At 53.7% G+C, this 17,166-nt stretch overlaps 8 protein-coding genes across 8 annotated transcripts in view; 5 read left to right on the top strand and 3 right to left on the bottom strand.

The window, feature by feature from the left end:
• Nucleotides 1-48: 48 nt before the first annotated feature.
• P152DRAFT_386770 (uncharacterized protein) lies at nucleotides 49-1,272 on the top strand (the record flags this gene model as incomplete). The annotated part of the gene is made up of 2 exons (XM_033675850.1): nucleotides 49-599; nucleotides 654-1,272. The coding sequence occupies 2 exons, from the start codon at nucleotides 49-51 to the stop codon at nucleotides 1,270-1,272; spliced, it is 1,170 nt and encodes a 389-aa protein (XP_033538570.1).
• A 1,783-nt stretch (nucleotides 1,273-3,055) lies between these two features.
• Nucleotides 3,056-6,856, top strand: P152DRAFT_4269 (uncharacterized protein). Its single transcript, XM_033677283.1, has 3 exons — nucleotides 3,056-3,209; nucleotides 3,285-4,179; nucleotides 4,229-6,856. Exons 1-3 carry the CDS (start codon nucleotides 3,178-3,180, stop codon nucleotides 6,740-6,742), a joined length of 3,441 nt encoding a protein of 1,146 aa, XP_033538569.1. The 5' UTR covers nucleotides 3,056-3,177; the 3' UTR covers nucleotides 6,743-6,856.
• Nucleotides 6,857-6,970: 114 nt separating this feature from the next.
• P152DRAFT_504396 (mitochondrial carrier) lies at nucleotides 6,971-8,028 on the bottom strand (the record flags this gene model as incomplete). The annotated part of the gene is made up of 2 exons (XM_033682367.1): nucleotides 7,916-8,028; nucleotides 6,971-7,855 (listed from the first exon to the last, which is right to left on the bottom strand). The coding sequence occupies exons 1-2, from the start codon at nucleotides 7,982-7,984 to the stop codon at nucleotides 6,971-6,973; spliced, it is 954 nt and encodes a 317-aa protein (XP_033538568.1). The 5' UTR covers nucleotides 7,985-8,028.
• A 250-nt stretch (nucleotides 8,029-8,278) lies between these two features.
• P152DRAFT_504395 (uncharacterized protein) lies at nucleotides 8,279-9,917 on the top strand (the record flags this gene model as incomplete). The annotated part of the gene is made up of 4 exons (XM_033682366.1): nucleotides 8,279-8,471; nucleotides 8,525-8,628; nucleotides 8,678-8,749; nucleotides 8,806-9,917. 4 exons carry the CDS (start codon nucleotides 8,279-8,281, stop codon nucleotides 9,904-9,906), a joined length of 1,470 nt encoding a protein of 489 aa, XP_033538567.1. The 3' UTR covers nucleotides 9,907-9,917.
• A 218-nt stretch (nucleotides 9,918-10,135) lies between these two features.
• P152DRAFT_486237 (ESCRT-II complex, vps25 subunit) lies at nucleotides 10,136-10,917 on the top strand (the record flags this gene model as incomplete). Its single annotated transcript, XM_033682082.1, has 2 exons — nucleotides 10,136-10,646; nucleotides 10,715-10,917. 2 exons carry the CDS (start codon nucleotides 10,136-10,138, stop codon nucleotides 10,825-10,827), a joined length of 624 nt encoding a protein of 207 aa, XP_033538566.1. The 3' UTR covers nucleotides 10,828-10,917.
• A 99-nt stretch (nucleotides 10,918-11,016) lies between these two features.
• On the bottom strand, nucleotides 11,017-14,122 carry P152DRAFT_453541 (BRCT domain-containing protein). Its single transcript, XM_033678394.1, has 4 exons — nucleotides 13,815-14,122; nucleotides 13,328-13,767; nucleotides 11,840-13,280; nucleotides 11,017-11,781 (listed from the first exon to the last, which is right to left on the bottom strand). Exons 1-4 carry the CDS (start codon nucleotides 13,899-13,901, stop codon nucleotides 11,143-11,145), a joined length of 2,607 nt encoding a protein of 868 aa, XP_033538565.1. The 5' UTR covers nucleotides 13,902-14,122; the 3' UTR covers nucleotides 11,017-11,142.
• A 342-nt stretch (nucleotides 14,123-14,464) lies between these two features.
• On the top strand, nucleotides 14,465-16,660 carry P152DRAFT_453540 (alpha/beta-hydrolase). The gene is made up of 3 exons (XM_033678393.1): nucleotides 14,465-14,983; nucleotides 15,034-15,172; nucleotides 15,226-16,660. The coding sequence occupies exons 1-3, from the start codon at nucleotides 14,792-14,794 to the stop codon at nucleotides 16,251-16,253; spliced, it is 1,359 nt and encodes a 452-aa protein (XP_033538564.1). The 5' UTR covers nucleotides 14,465-14,791; the 3' UTR covers nucleotides 16,254-16,660.
• P152DRAFT_504391 (chord-domain-containing protein) overlaps nucleotides 16,181-17,166 on the bottom strand; it is a 1,521-nt gene continuing 535 nt past the window's right edge. The window contains exon 3 of the mRNA XM_033682365.1: nucleotides 16,181-17,149. Coding sequence (XP_033538563.1) covers nucleotides 16,430-17,149 — 720 coding nt within the window. The 3' untranslated portion in view covers nucleotides 16,181-16,429. The remainder of the gene's footprint in view (nucleotides 17,150-17,166) is intronic.

Raw genomic sequence — 17,166 nt, 5'->3', positions numbered from 1 at the left:
CGTTCACTACATATCTCGCGATTGGCCATTGGAAGTAATCCGTCGACAATGGCGAAAACGAAGCCTTCATCGAAGGGCAGAAAAGGCAGGCGGAACGGCAAGGCGGCCGGCGAATCGTCCGAACGGCCTCAACCACCTGCGCAAGAGCTTTTGGAACATGCGACAGCATCATTGCAGACGGGGGACCCGACCGCGGCGCTCAAATCTGCCATGAAGGCATACAAGCAGCTCCAAACCCCCGAACAGTCCTCCGCCGCGCTCCCCGCGCTCACACTACTCGGAGAAATCTGCGTGGAACTCGGGCTGGTGGACGAAGCGAGGGAATACTTCACCCTCGCGACCGAAGCGGACCCCGACGGGTCCATCCCCGAGTCGCAAGGAGGCGGCGCGGAGAAGTTCCTCTGGTTGGCGCAGTTGAGTGAGGAAGGGGGGATGGAGAGCATCGGGTGGTTTGAGAAGGGGGCGGAGGTGTTAAGGAGGCAGATCGCGGAGTTGTCGGGTTTACCGGGCGAGGAGGCGGGCGCGGCGGCGCATGAGAAGCGACACAAGTTGGCGTCGGCGCTGTGTGGCATTGCGGAGGTGTTCATGACGGACTTGTCGTACGTGCGGATGATCGGATTTGTTATTCTAGTTGACTAATCCCGCGCCTGCAGATTCGACGACGCTGAAGCCGAGCAACAATGCGAACGAGCCGTATCAGAAGCCCTTCTAATCGGCCCCGACCGACCCGAAGTTTTGCAAACGGTCGCGTCGGTGCGGATATCGCAGACGAAGAAACCCGAAGCGCGAGAGTATCTCTCCAAAAGCATCGACATCTGGAAAGATCTGCGGCCCGAGGATCCCGATGTCCCGGAATTCCCTGCCCGCATCAGCCTCGCTCGCCTGCTGATGGAAGTGGACATGTTCGAGGAAGCGAGCGAGGTGCTGGACCGGCTCGTGGCCGAGGACGATAGCAGCGTGGAGGCGTGGTATCTGTGCGGATGGTGCTACAAGCTCTTCGCCGACCGTGAGCTGCAGGGATCGGCGCCGGTGAGCGAGGGGACGCTGCCGTTGCTACGACGGAGCAAGAAGTGTCTGGTGGAGTGTTTACGGCTTTTTAACTTTGTGGACTATGAGGATGATAGGCTCAAGGAGCATGCGGAGGAGATCTTGCAGGAGCTGGGGACCGCGCTGGCTGGGCAGCCGGATGCAGATGAGGACGAGGATGAGGACGAGGACTGGGAAGATGATGAAAGTGCAGGCGATGACGAAACCATGGAGGATGACGACTGAAATATCGATTGGGCAGCCTTACAACGCTAGGAGGCATCGTTATACGTGGAGAAACCTTTAGGAAGGATGACAGCTTGACACCGGCTTGATCGACCGTAATTAGGAGTCTTTGGCCGTTTGCGAGGATAGTCGTCTTGCATTCATTCGACGGGACCGCGCTGCGAACGAGCAGGCGCATAAAGAACGATGAGGATGGAGACATGGCATTGGAATCCTAAGTACAGTACTGTACATTAGCCAGCTTACTTACTTACCGGTATGTGTCCATAGCGCATCTTGGGTTCTCAGGATAGAAGAGGTAAAGCATGCCTCTTGGAACAAAAGACGGTGATCAATGGCGAGTCTAGATTACTCTTGGATTTGATATGAAGAACATCGGAAAGGACCATCGCAACTGGTATGACTGATTTGTTTGCCATTGGAGCGAGAAAAAGGTCTCGGAGCATCACTGTGATCCGCTCAGTTGATTGCAGCTTCAATCCCCCTCTTCTCCATCAACGTTACTTCAATATATCCGGTAATCGTAATCGGTATTATTGACTTCAATCTTGCTAGAAGATCTTCCCGATCGGAGCCTGCAGTCTGGTACCATAGCCTTTCCCACATCCCAAACGAGAAAGCCCCCTTAACCGTCCGAACTCCAAATCGGGTTTGAACTGTCACAGAATATCTGTGTTTCTTGGCGTTTCCCCACGACTTCATTCCGTATTCGATTCTATACACCTATTCTTTCCCTTCTTAGGGAAAAGATCACCATTGTAAACCATATAAAATAGTTGCAGGAACAGCCTGTTTTCGTAGGATCCGGCTCTTCAGGATCAAGGTTAATCTATCTACGCTCTTTTGGAATCTAATGGTGTTTTCCCACTGTGTCGCTGCATTAATCACCTGATTGAGCGAAACCGCTATTTATCTCACATGAACAATGGCTAATTACTCCTTTTCTATCCTAGCATTTTATGTCGCCAATATTCTATCTTGAGGTCCCAAGATTGAGCCCTTGAGTCTTGAGTCTTGAGTCTTGAGTCTTGAGCCTTAAGGGTTCCCCGAACGCCATTGTGCCCAAAAGGGTTTCGCGCATCATGGCTATCGGCGCCAGTCAAACGCCAGCCGACCATGAACAAAGCCAGGCGCTAAGAATTAAGATAGCTGCAGTACGGAGGCCCATTTCAAAAGTTATTGCTCGCCAAGAAAGGGGCTTGATTATATAAGCCGTTCGAAAGCCGATCGCACGGGCAGTAGGGTGCCTAGCCAACGGGCGGGTACTAGGCGCAGTAAATCGAATGCCCGGCGCCCTTGCCTCGAATTAGGCTCTATAATAAGACTTGAATTAAATGCCCCGTTTATAGGCAGTCCAGTGCCCGTGGCATAGGCTCTCGAAACTGCTTATATAATCATGCCACTTCCTTGGCGAGCAATAACTTTTGAAATGGACCTCCGTAGCGCCTCTAATTAAATCATCGATATCGGCTCCCTCCACTCGATTCATTATTCAACGATGCATATTTCTACTTCCGTAGGTACTTCCTCCATTGCCGAGAGCGATCTTAGCATTCACGAATCTGATTTAAAGTTTCGAGAATCGGGACTCGACCATTCTTCGGGATTTCCGAATGAGATCCCGAGTCCGCGGAGTTTGACCACTCACCACACTAGATAAATAGTTCACGGGCCGAGAGACACAGGATTACGGGAATCGTTACCGTATTCCGTACTACGTATGTCTTACCCGATCGATCGATACGAATCCTAGTTCAGACCACTACGTAATTGGGGTTGGAGTGGGTTTCGCCGCCCTGGTGCCGGCTTCGTCGCCTGACCATTCCTAATTATTACCTTTTGCACCACTTCGTGCACAAATGCTCGAGTCGCGAGGTGTGGACTCAATCCTGCACACCATTCCGTATGATTTGGTATCTTCTCTACCCATTCCGAGGGTGAGTATTCCTTTGCGATATGCCGCAGCAGCCGCATACTTACACTGCGATCGCACTATCTAACCTCGTCGCCAGAACCACTGAACCACCTCATCTGAGCTCGAATCACCCGATCCGGAAAACTTTCTATCGGTACGGGGCCGGCGCTGCGCGTCACTGGCTACAATGGATTCTCTTCTCGGTCGCGATTGCGGTGTTGCTCTGCTACCCGGTGTTCTTCCTCTACGACAACCCAACGGCCGGCTTTCGGAAGCTGCCGCACCACGTCTGGACATCTGCGAAGGCGTATGAAGGGCGTCCGGATGTCAAAGCCGATGTGGAAGTGCGACAGGTGTGGGTCCATGGGAGCTATATGAGGGCGCTGGAAAAGGAGTTGCTGTTGGAGGCATTGGACGTGCAAGAGCATCTCGTCGGAGCTCCCTATGGCAACGATATGGAGTCTGGCCAAGGAGTTTTCGATGGAGCCACCGAATTCGACAATCCCCTGTCCCTTTCCTGGGGCATCCACTCACCGCTGATGTTTTGGAACTGCTCGTCCGCAGCGATCCGGTCCGACGACGACATCCTAGCGACCATCAACAGCCAGAGCCAGTGCCAGACCTATCTCAACTTCACTCTTCGACCAACCTCGGTTTTTGCGGGAAAATTGTTCGTGAAGGACCGTCTGGCTGCAGCCGACGCGCTGGTGGTCACTTTCTTTGACCGGTCGGGGAGCGCCACCGAACAACAGTGGGAAGAGCGGATGAAGGCTCTGGTCAACGAATCCGCAGGGCGCTTGACCTTCTACCCTTCAGACGGGAACGTTACAGGAAGCCAGTTGTACGAGTTTACGTTTCAGCCGTTGAGTTTTAATGACGATTTTATGCTTGCGGTTGCGTATCTCTTGACGGCAGTGTACCTTACAATCAGCCTGGGCAATCAAAAGGCGGTTAAGAGTCGATTTGGACTGGTGCTGGCGATCGTCACGGAGGTATGCTGCTGGGTCTCGTCATGTAATCTGCTTACTAACTTGAGAGTAGATCGGAGTATCCATTGTTGCCAGTTTCACGATCTGCGGGTTGTTGAAAATCGATTTAGCACGGATCCCGCGTGAAGTATATCCTTTCGTCGTTGTCATTCTAGGTTTGGAGAATATGTCCGTCTTGAATCTTGTTGTCAACTTGTATCTGGATTATGTCCATCCTAACGTTTTCAGGTTTCGTCTAATAAATGCCGTGTTCGCGTTGCCGCCACAAACCTCAGCTATTGTCCGAGTTGCAAATGCCCTTGGCGATGTCGGGCATCTGTCCCTAGCTGCCGCATTTCAGAACCTCTGTGTGCTGTGGTTGCTCTCGAAAGTCGTATCTCCTGGTGTCTCGGCCTTCTGCGCATATGCCGCAGTCGCCCTTATCTTCGACTTCATGTTCCATTTGACCTTCTTGGTCGCAGTCCTTAGCGTCGACATCCGGAGAATCGAGCTTCAGGACTCGCTTGATAAAGTTACTATCGGCAACACACCGCCAAAACAAGGGGCGCATGAACGGAAGTACTGGCTTGTGGAACTCTTTGCAGGCAAGCTACCGTTCAGCACTCGGATTGCTGGGTCTGCGGTGACGATTTGCTTCGTTTTAGCGCTTAATGGGCATTTTGATTATCCTGCCCGTCCCGCCTCAATACTCAAGCTTGTTCGATGGGTCTTTTCGAGCCGCAATACATCCCATCCTTTGGCTCATCCGACACCTGCTCCTATCAACCAAGCCAGGACCCCAGCGGCATGGCTCCGAATGCAAGACTATGCAACCGCGAGGGAAGTGGTGGGATTTGTTAAGCCTGGAGGATATAGCTTCTTGGCCCGAGTATATGATCCGTTGTTTGTGGTGCTCGCCGGAGCCAATCGGTATGCGGAAGTCGAGCAAAATCACTCCATTTTGACGACTATCCAGGAAGCCGTATCCGAGCATGTCTTCCACTTCACAATTAGTCTTGTGTTCGCCATCGCCGTGATAACCTTGCTGATGAACTACTTACTGTTCAAAGAGCTCCCTGAGGATGACTTGGAGCTCGTCGAAATTGAGGATCGACTCTTCACTTTCAACTCCTTGCCGATTATACACTCTCTAGACGTCACGAAGCTGGTCAGCTCCCGGAAAGGCCATTTCGTTTCGATCTCGCTTGATCGCCTTGTAACGATCCACATATACGACGTCAAAAGCGGCGAATACAGCCAGCACGCTATTGCCACCATGGCCGTGGTCCCTCCTCTTTGGCCCATCGTGGCCTGCTCGATTGACGATACCGGAACGTGGATTGCCATGTGCGCCGAGAGCGGGTCAATTGCCATCTGGAGCATCCCACGGAGAGGAATATCTTGGATATGCCGACTCGATCTCCCTCATTTCCCCCTGTGCACCTTCCAGTTTGCAACGATTTCGCATGACGATGTTGGCGCTATCATTCTCTTGACAGTCACACCGTCGGGCTGGCTTGTTGAAATCGATCCGGTGCAATCGTCCATTCGACCATCTCACCGAGTCTACGACGGCCGGATTATTTCTTCGACTCTCATATCCCGGCCATCACAGCATCCGCGACTGCTTATCACCACCCAGAAAGGAGAGACGCTCGTCGCATGCAGAGACGCGAACGGTTCTTGGGGCTCCAGCCCCCTGACTACAGCTATCAATCCAGATTACCGGCCACGAGCTACGGTCAGCATCAGCGCGCTTGGGTTGTGTGCAGTCTTGGCCGCCGACAAGGTCATCGTATGCGATTCTTCCACGCTGAGCGAAATCGAAATTCTTCATTTCGGGAAGATTAAAATGTCGTCCTTCCGATTTCTACATTCACAGCGACGATCGTGTCATTCATGTGGTGGTACGGCGGTGCACTCCATCTGCATCGCATACGCCGACGCGGTCGAGGACCGTTGCAGGTTCCACACCTTCACCGCAAAGGGCGGGGAGTCTGCTCTGATTTGTCTTCGGGACGCGACGAATCCGTCGCAGAAGTCGTGTAAGGGCCTTGGCGATGCAACGGAAGCCGTGCACACCATTCCGTGCCCGGGTGCATGGGAAGCCACCTCTGACAAGTCGCTCGTGGGATTACGGCGAAAACCCATGACGAACGGCGACAAGATAGGCAGCGCTTCCACCACTTCCGCCATGCAATCCGATAAAATCCCGCTGCCTCACTCCGCCAGCGCACCGAAATACCGCCTTCGATCCAACAACCGCGCAGTGCTTCCGAACTCTTCTCGCATTCTATCGGCGCCATGGGAAGTGTGGACGATCTCATCCTCTGGAGAGTTCCAAACATCGCCGCTGAACCAGGAGGAGGGCAAATCGAGAACCAAGCCTGTATCTGATGGGCTATTTGTATCGCGTCCCGGCCCGATGGCACGGCTGGGAAAGTGGAGTGTCGGCGTTGGATTTGCCAATCAGGTGAAGATCATAAGCCTGGGTCCTGAGAAGTCGATCGTTGAAGAGGATGATTACGTGGATGCGTCGGCGACGGTGAAGTGGCGGCGACGGAATCCTTCGAAGAAGACGGCATGATCATGACATGGTGGGAATTTGAATTCGTTTATGTAGCGGGGGTGTTTTTAGGATCTAGGTTGGCGGAGGTCTTCTACTCAGTTGGGTTCGCTCTGGGCTTTGGGTATAGAACATCATGTATAAGCGCGAGCTGAACGCTATGGTCTATGAAGGGCATACGTCCATTGTACGCCTTCCATGGTGACATGATCGTATATTCATGTATCAGCATGAGATGAATGTTCTACTCTATTCTCCGCCTCCAAGTTGATTGATAACCCATTGATAGCTGCCTAGGAAGATAAATCCTCCTCCACCAATCCACATCACACGGGGCCCGAGACCGGAGAACAGCCCACGGAATCCTTCCTCTCGAAGAACTTGCTTCAACACCGAAGCGGAGGTCCGCCTCTCCTTTGAAAGCATTAGTCTTGTCTTCATGACGTCCAACGGCGTCGTCATAGCCGCCGCAAATGAACCGGAAAGCGTTCCGAAGATCGCAGACGCGGCAGCGGATATCGGTTCCTCTAGCACATTTCGATCGATGACCGCCCCCTTCGCATTCTGCGCCGCGACGTACTTCTCCCGAGTCCTGTGAACCCACCGAGACTTGAATCCTTCCCAGAGCGGGAACTGGATAATGGTGAACGGCACTTCGCGCATGACCGTGATGCCCCATCCTCGGTACATCTCCTTCCAGACATGTACGATTCCTTCATGCCTCCATCTCGACAGGATGAAGACCAGAGATGACAACGAACTCGGGTGCTGCGACGCCTGTACACGCTGCTTGACCACCTCGGTCGGCACCCGGACCGTACATGCTGCCAGCTCTCCAAGACTTCCAGCGACGATGTGCGCGGTCGGGTCTCGTAGACTAGGCGGGATCCATGACAGAGCTCCGTGGCTCTTGTGCTCGCCCGACCCTTTCAGCAGATATCGTTTCGTGGAATCGTACGTCACGAAGAAGAGCGCCGCGCCTGGCGCGGAGCCGACGAATGCGGCTCCGACACCCTTGAAGAGGCCTCGGAAGCCTCCTGCCGCGGCGAAGCCCTGGGATGATTGGAGGCGGGTCTTTAGAGTATCGAGGGGGTAAAGGGATAGGTCAGTGGTCGTGCCCGCAACTGCGCCAGCCTTCACTTTGGTCGTTAGTAGGTGCAGGATATAGGGCTGGAGACGTTTGGTAAACTGTACCAGAAGGGACCGGATATATAGCGACTCAACCCATTGTCGCTTGTGCTGGGGGTTACTCTGGGACTGCATCGATAAGGAGAGAAACGATGCAGTACCACGCTTGAAAGACCAATTGATGCTACTTTAAGACAACCTTGGGTTGATATTCCTCCGGTACCGGCAGTTCATCTCATCTTCAAATGTCCGAACTCTCATCTCTGAATAACTTCTGTGCACGGGCCACCATGACGGCGATGATAAAGACACGGCTACCATCGGCTGTACCTTGGGGTTTGCATCCTTGATTGTTAGTGACATACTCAAGATATACAGAGCGCGTTTGCCGAACATGAAGTCCTTCACACACAATAATTTACAATTGCAATGGCGTCGAGGACATCAAATATCGCTTATAGCGTCCTACGACGGTCAAGACAACCATTATCACAACTACGGACCACAGGCATTCCCAAAACTGCAGCACCGGGAGCGTGTCAGCCCTCGGAGAGACATTTGTTTCATGGAAGTTCACGGCAATATGTAGTGAAGCCATATCTGCTGGCAGATATTGGCGAAGGTAAGTCTCATCTACCCCAGCTGAAGAATCGATTGAGACTAATCCATCACCAGGCATTACCGAATGTCAGATCATCCAGTGGTTTGTGCAGCCAGGAGCACGGGTAGAGCAATTCGACAAGATATGCGAAGTCCAGTCAGACAAAGCGTCGGTAGAGGTACGGCAGCCAATAATGGTAGGAGGGAATACGACACTCACAGGTGTAGATTACATCCCGATTCGATGGCATCATCAAGAAGTTGCACTACGAGGCAGATGATATGGCGAAAGTTGGAAAGGTGTGGCTCAAGCGTGTCCCGAGATTTCATGACTATCTGCTAACATATATATGCAGCCGTTAGTAGACATCGATATCCAAAGCGAAGTCTCGCCCGAAGACGAGGCCCTCACCCAAGTCCCGGGAGAGACGGATACGGCAGCCAAGGAACCACCCCAATCGCAAGAGCCCTCTCGAGCGTCGCTACAACCTACTCCGACGGAGAACGGTGCGGTAGGATCGTCGACGGCTTCACGGCCTATGGACAGCAGAAAACATGCGACCCTGGCAACGCCCGCGGTTCGACATCTTAGCAAGGAGTTTAAAGTCGACATATCAGAAATAGAAGGATCCGGGAGAGAGGGCAGAGTAACGAAGGACGACATCCAGAAATTCATCGCCGCCAGGGATTCCGCCTCGCCATCCGACACTGTGGGTGCTACAAGAACAGCTCCAGTGGGAGTTCTGGCCGAGGACAAGACGGTGCCGTTAAGCATGATTCAGCAGCAGATGTTCAAGGTCATGACCAACTCCCTCTCGATTCCGCACTTCCTCTACACGGATCACGTCGACTTTACGGGCCTGACTCAGCTCCGGAGGAAACTTAATACCTCAACGACAAGCCAAAAGATCACACCCCTTGCTTTCATCGTCAAAGCCGTCTCCCTCGCGCTTACTTCATTCCCCCAGCTAAATGCTCACCTTGACACCACGAGCAACCCCTCTCGTCCCTCTCTAATCCACAAAGCTTCACACAATATCGGGGTTGCGGTTGATACACCTTCGGGGCTTCTCGTCCCCGTTATCCGCAATGTACAGACACAAAGCATCGCAACAATCGCGGCCGAGATATCACGATTATCAGCAGTTGCCAAAGAAGGCAAGCTTTCAGCCAACGACCTTTCCGGGGCGACCATGACGGTGAGCAACATCGGCAGCATCGGTGGCGGGGCAGTCGCTCCTGTAATCGTGGGCCCGCAAGTCGCCATTCTTGGAGTCGGGAGAGCTCGAGTGACCCCTGCGTTTGGGGAAAACGGCGAGTTGGTTAGAAAAGAAGAAGCGGTGTTCAGTTGGAGCGGGGATCATAGGGTCATTGACGGAGCAGTCATCGCGAGATGTGCGGAAGAGGTACGGTCCCTATTAGAGGGAGCGGAGAAGATGCTCGTCCGACTCAGATGACCCATAGAGGGAAATTAGAAGCGTGTAGCATAATTTAGGACAGCATTTGACCGCCATCTCGGAAATCTTCTGGTAAATGCATCACGTGACGAAAGGCATCATTTCTTTGTCCACCATCTTTGATATTCCTCAACCGCAACATAAATCTCCGAACTCCCCAGAATGTACACTCGTAGACCCTAACCGCTCAATTTCCATCCCAAATCAGACATCCAAATATATCCCCACCATGTCCACCACCGCCGCGTCCCCCCACCCCACCTCCATCCCCCCCCCACCCCCCCCCCCCAGCACCAACACCGCCTTCCCCTTCCCCCCGCACTACCACTACCCCCCATTCTTCTCCCTCCAACCCACGGCCTCCACCCGCCTCTCTCAGCTCCACTCCTGGAGCACCCTCATCCAATCCTACTGCCGCCACCACCGCCTCTTCGCCCTCTCCCTCGTCGACGCCCTCGACTCGGACCTCTTTTGGAACCGCAAGCTTGGCAAGCGGCTGGCGCTGCGCGATGCGCGGGAGGTGATCGCGTGGATGGCGGGAACGGAGGGCGGAGAGCGCGCGGAGTGGGTGGATGGGACGGGGAAGAAGGGGAGGGGTGAGGAGGGGAGGTGTTGGGTTTATTGGAGGCGGCCGGAGGAGTGGGCGGGGTTGATTGAGGCGTGGGTGGACGCGACGGCGCAGAGGGGGACGGTGTTGACGTTATATGAGTTGGCGGAGGGGGATGCTACCAGGTCGCAAGGTATGTTTTTAGGTGCCCTGGGGTTGAGATAGAGCGTGTTGAGCTAGGGAGAAGCTAACGGGTGGTAGAATTCCATGGGATGGATATGGAGTTGTTGCAGAAGTCACTGCAGGTTCTGGTGAAGAAGGGAAAGGCGCAGATATTTGGAAGTGATGATCAGCAGGGCATCAAGTTCTTCTAATGTGGACGGCGACGAAGGTTCATGAGCATCGCTAAGCATCGAGGAGTAAGGATTCTACGAATCCAACGCATCACTACATTACGCTCGCTCACGTTGCGAGAATACGTATCGTAGGTACCTAACTATAAGATGCAAAGCTGAAACGCTAATGCTGATAGTAATGCCGAAAAGGTATAAAACAGAGCGTGGTCATCAGAACGCCAGGAGCCATGTAGATATGCCAACACTATGGACGTGGCCAATGGCAGTATAATCTGCCGATACGTCTCCGATCCTATCCCACCGAACCCAAGACCCGTCACATCAATCTGCTTGTTAAACCGTCAGGTCAACCGAATCACCCCCCCACTCCATCTCCTGCGTCATCGCCGCATGCAGCAGCCAGTTCTCGCTACAGATCCTCGGCTCCATATCCGCGTTTTGCGCCATCTTTCGGAAATGTTCCCACAAGGCTCGATCCGCCGGTTGCGTCGACGAGACGAGGAAGACGGGATCGTGTTGCGCCGCGGTCAAGCTGTCCCGTGAGCTCTTTTTCGACTTCTGACTGCCGGGAACTCGGACGTGAAATTTCTCCTTCCCTTCGTACAACCGGCAGGACCCTCCATTGGCGACCGCGATCTCATTGTAGCCCTCCCAACCGCCTTTGACCTTTGGCGTACAGAATATCTGCACGCCTTTAAGAAGCTGACGGCAGTTTAAATCCGCGCGTTCAAGGGTCTCGACAAGGTTGAAATTCCAACGCTGCTCGCCTTCTTGATCTTCTAGGGCGAAGCCATCCGGATCCGGGAGTTCTTTATTTTCGAGTGCATCGTCGATAAAGTCCGTGGACACGACTTTTGGCGCCCCCGCGAGGGCGGTGACGAATTTCTTCGTGCGGACGATGGCTGGGGCGCAGAGAATGGTGACTTCGGTTGGCTTCTCGGTGATGAAAATGCCCAGGTTACGGAGCTTGTTCTGTGGAGGTTGTGTTAGTGGATGCATGGCTCATAGTGACATAGATATCGAGCCTTACCTTGTCGTTGCTTTCCTTCCTCGCATTATTCTGCCAAGGCTGGTACATGGTGACCATCATCCGATGCATGACTGGAGACTTCAGCGTTTTGACAGCTTTGACCACCTTCTGCTTCTTCACGGAAATCTCTTCATCCACCTCGGTCGAGGTATCGAATTCAGAGGAACGACGCTTCTTTGACTTTGGGGGTTTGTCCTCAGTGTCATCGGTAACGATAGAGGCGTCTGACCGTCGATCCCGACCGTGGAGTACGCCCCCCTTCCGCTTCATCTCTCTGTCAAACAGGTTCATGTCTGTGGCCATGTCATGTACTTTCGAGAGTGCACGGCTCTTCGCTCCACGGCCGCCTGTCGTTGGGGGGGTCTCGTTCTCCTTGTCTTGTCCGATGACTAAAGTCCTCGGTGTCTTGGACGATGGCTGACCTGAGGGGGTCGCATTCACTGTTCGCGAAGACAATGTTCGTGACGATGCTGTCTTCGAAGGGGAACTTGGGGTATCGTGGTCCAGAACATCGTCGTCTTCATCTGTCAAGTCGGAATCAGGGTCAGGCGTGCCATCAGCCGCTGCGACTGGCTTCGAACGTCCCGATTTTAGTGTGATGCCATACTTCTTCGCCAGGCCTTGAACCTGTTCGCCCAGTGCTGCCCGGTTCATTTGAATTTGGCCGACGGTCTCTCCCAAGTTCGTCAGGTGTGGAAAATAGACATATTTCGCATGCGTCAGAGACAGGCATTCGCATTGCGCATAGCAATCTTCAAGCCAGAGGTGGTTAACGATGGGAATTTCCCAGCTTCTCGCAGCCTCCACTTTCTCGCCTGATTCGTTGGCGGCGATCAGATGAGTGTTGTCTTTTGAGAAAGTCTTGGTGTAGTCTCCACCACAGGAGAGAATCAGGTTCTCCAGATAGATCCGAGCTTCGCCGGTGTAGTTCGTGATGCAAATCTTGGTGCCTTTAAAACCGCGAATGCCGCTCCGAGGGACGGGGTAATGCATGAGTCGTCGAGTAGGCAAGTTGAACTTTGCGTGTGAGATAACGAAGTCGAGCCAGGCCAGGTTGCCGATGACAATTTTCCTTTGGTATGCCTCCACGTAGCCTTTTCCATCGCGGTACAGAGAGACGTATATCGTGGCACGCTTGACTTCATCAACCAGCCGACCACCAGCAGCCTCGACAAGTTCCTCTCGCAGTTTTCGATGCTCATCAGACACGCCTTCATGAGAAAAGCAGACAAACTGGCCGTCAAGGGCCGTCGAACTGCGCAATCTCCTTGGAGTGTTTCCGGGGGACAACAGCTCACTCGGGCAAGGAGAGCTTGCTCCGCGGATATTTGCACTACTGGTCGGTTTCACTCGCGGTGGATTCAGGTTTAAAATTGCCGGATCAGGTAACTGATATGGGCGCTCGTTGAGTCTTCGTGCAAGCTTCAGGCAGTCATTGAGCCTAAACATGTCAGATGCAAGCTGAGAACCTGCAATTTTGAAACATACCAGTGCGGCAGAACAACCTTCGCCTTGAGTCTACCATCTTCAATCGTCTTCGCAAGGGAAGGGGTGATGTCCAAGGCTACAACATGGGTGACGAGTTTCGATTTGCCATTTGAGAGGACACCGCCAAGTGCGTTGAGTCCCCCGGTCAGGACTTCTACATCACCTGGAGGCAACCCTGTGAAATAGACGACGACATCGCGCAGAACGAGGGCTGGATCGGGACTATATGGGCGTACTGGTAAGAGTTTGGTCTTTCTGATGCCGTCTTTCACCCATTTCGGCGTCACAACGGCTTTGACCCGGTCAAGAGCAGCATAATATTCCGGGAAGTCAATGGATCCGGACACGATGTGAGTGCATTTGAGGAGGTCCTTCAACTCAGCGGGTCCAGTGCCATAAGGCACAGTATCAGCACCATATGTCTCCAAGAGCACTTCGAGCTGCAACGATTCAGTTTACAGAAGTACGCATTCTTCATCCCACATACATCGGTCAGTTCTGACTCTGGGATCTCATTCGGGACGATGGAGACTCTCAAGTCTGCGAAGATCTGAGGAACACGAATCTCCGACATTGCATCCTCGTTCATGGGCCCTCGAATTAACTTCGGTACCACGGACAACGCCGGTTTCAGCGTCGTGAAAAAGCTCCACACAGCGACGAGATGACCACCGACATCTGTTATGAACAGGATTGCATACGAAAAGCAGTTGTGAGAGAGAGAATTTAATAGAAAAGTGGCAATCCTCGGGCTTTCTTGATTGTGTGGTTGGGTTCTGCCTGTCTGGTGGCCAGATATCAATCTGCATGTGTAGAGCCTTGACGCGTCGCACACGCAGTCCAGACAGGAATCAGTTCCTGGCGCCACAGCGACGCGTCGGTACTAGCCACACCTTGACTTGGGTGCTTGGCAGTTGGCAGTGATTCTGGTGGACTGGTGGCTTGCTGACTCATGACTGCACGCTGTTGTGTCATCCCCGCAACGTGGCTGTGCTCAGGGCGTGCCGAGCCGGTCGTTCCTGCCGTGTATCCAGGACCAAGCAATCCAAGCTCGCGGTCTCGGCTTTCCATCGCGGGAATGACGGAATTGCATTTATATACCAGCTTCAGAACCTCCGTAGTCACCAATCTTCGTATCAACAACTACAAATAATTCTTGAATCAGTCTTTTGACATTGGTTCGCACCATTCGAGAATTCTGATATCTCCTGAACTTCTGCTACATAGGTCGAGAAAGAATCTGTGTTGCCCCATACTCTCCTGGACCTCGGCATTGGACTTGGGGATTACGTCGGCTGTTATACGCCTTCGTCGACCTCGAACGCCGTGTTCGGCTGGAAATGGAGGGTTGGTGAATGCTCGGCGTTGAATCCGATCGTAAAGAAGTCGCCATATCGCTTGAAGTCCCTTCTTGACCATTGCTTGATATAATATCCCCCAGAGTTCTCCTTACACACCCTGAACATGTCCTCCAAATACTTCCAGGTCCAGGTACATTCCGTACCATGTCAACATATCCGCGGATACCCGCACGCCGCAATTAAAGATGATGAGATATGCCACCTCCATGTCAAGCAATACACCCCGTTGGATAACCTCAAGCCACAACCTGGGGATTTGACCATCATTGGCGCCCACGCAAATGGCTTTCCAAAGGTATGTTTTGCTTCAGAGACACCTGTCTTGCATATCTAATATGTTTTCAGGAGCTGTACGAACCGCTATGGGACGAGCTCCTCAAGAGAGCCAAAGCAGCCAATATCCGGATCCGAAATATCTGGGCCGCAGATGTTTCGCAGCAGGGGTATAGTGGTGTCCTGAATGAAGGCAAACTGGGCGATGATCGTACGTCCAAACCGAATAATCATCAGGGTTATCGAGATTAACCCGTATTGCAGCGTCATGGTTCGACCACAGCCGAGACCTACTTGGCATGGTGAACCACTTCCGAAAGGAGATGCCTAGGCCTATGATGGGCATAGGCCATTCGATGGGCGGATGCCAGCTCACAAACCTAGCACTGCTGCATCCACGTCTGTTTGAATCACTGATCCTCATTGATCCCGTCATCCAAGCGTACTCCTCGTCATCAGGAAACTACCAGCCAGCCAACGCTTCTGCCGGGCGAAGAGACCGGTGGCCGTCGAGAGCAGTCGCAGCCGCGTCAGTGAAAAAGAGCAAATTCTACGGCACCTGGGACCCACGGGTTCGCAATCTATGGATCGAGCATGGTTTCCGAGAGCTCCCAACCGTCCTCTATGAGGAGACCCCTACGGCAGAGCGAACGCTGAAGCACGTCGCGCCGACTACGGTCGAGCCAACCCTCACGCCTCCGCCGCTGCCCGAGAAGGAAGTGACGCTGACCACGACCAAACATCACGAGGTATTCACGTTTCTAAGACCAAATTTCGGTCCAAATACACCCCAAGTCCACGGATCATACACGAAAATCGAGAAAGCCGACCCCAGTTGGAATCGCTTAACACACCCCGACATCACCCCCACCGGCATGCCCCAAACCCCCTTTTATCGCCCGGAGCCGATCATCACCTACCACAACCTCCCGCACCTCCGTCCCAGCGTGTTCTACGTCTTCGGCGATGAATCCGCACTGTCGGCCCCAGAGTTCCGGGACCAGAAACTGTCCATCACTGGCGTTGGTGTTGGAGGAAGCGGGGGGGTAGCGGAGGGGCGGGTGGATCACGTCATCTTGAAGGATACCGGGCATTTGATTCCGATGGAGAAAGTTGGGGAAACGGCGGATCGCGCGATGGGGTGGATAGGGAAGGAGGTGGCTCGCTATCGCGTGATCGAAGAGGCGTCGCGGAGGGAGTGGGATCGGTTGTCGGATGGGGAGAAGAGGACGATGAGCGCCAGGTACCTAGATAAGATGATGGGTCTCGTTAAGCGGAAGCCAAAGCTATAGAGCTGCTTTACCCTTCATTGAGTTTCGCTGTATGCGGGCACAGTCTATCGTATTAGTCGGCTTTCGCGATATGTCAAGCAGGGCATACGAGTAGGATACATATCGATATACAGTTTAGACGGTCCAAATCTATTATACCTACTGCCAACGTCGTCTAAAGTATCCAAGCGATGAGTCTAAGCCCTACCAGCCTTCCCAACCTGGTATATCTCCCCTTTACTCGCATCTCCCTGCCGCAGCCCTGGCCAGGCTGCCGGCTCCTTCTTCTTCAGCACCATCTCCACCTTCGACGGCCGGATGCTCACCTCGCACTCCTCAGGCACCACCTCCGCAAACAGCGCGACCGTCTCCCGATACCGCTTCCCATCCTCCGTGATCAAATCCAACTTCATCTCCTCCCCCGTGAACTCCACCGTCGACGCCGGCGGCTTCCGCACTTTCTTCAGATAAAACGACAACGTCAACGACATCGCTGACTGGTAGAAATCATTCCGCACCGACCCCGCCTCCAACACCTCTCCCTCCCCGTCTTCACCCTTCTCCCCTCCCGCCACCGCCTCATTCGCCTTCGCCGCCTGCTTCTTTTTTCTCCCTGACCCCACGAACAAATGTCGCCCCTTCGTCGCGCACCCCTCGATCTTCACAAACTGATCGAACTCCAGCACCCGCCGCTTGCAGCAACTCCACCCCTTGCTGCCCTCATGGAACACCGGTGCGCCCGGATGATGGCGACACTCCTCTCCCTCTCTCTTCCCGTCCGTCGACCCGTCTGATACCGCCCCGCACCCCCGCCTTCGACAGCTCGCGCCTGCGGGAACCGGTACCGCAGGGTCGTCGTCCTCGGTTTCCGGCTCGGGCAGCGGGGTGCCGGTGCGCGGGACGTCGGCGTCGATGGGCTTGGAGGGGGGGAGGG

This window comes from Eremomyces bilateralis (genome assembly GCF_010015585.1).
Source record: "Eremomyces bilateralis CBS 781.70 unplaced genomic scaffold P152scaffold_1, whole genome shotgun sequence".
Taxonomy (NCBI): Eukaryota; Fungi; Ascomycota; class Dothideomycetes; order Eremomycetales; family Eremomycetaceae; genus Eremomyces; species Eremomyces bilateralis.
Note: the sequence above shows the minus strand (reverse complement) of the source record. Positions and strands in the feature narration are given on the sequence as shown.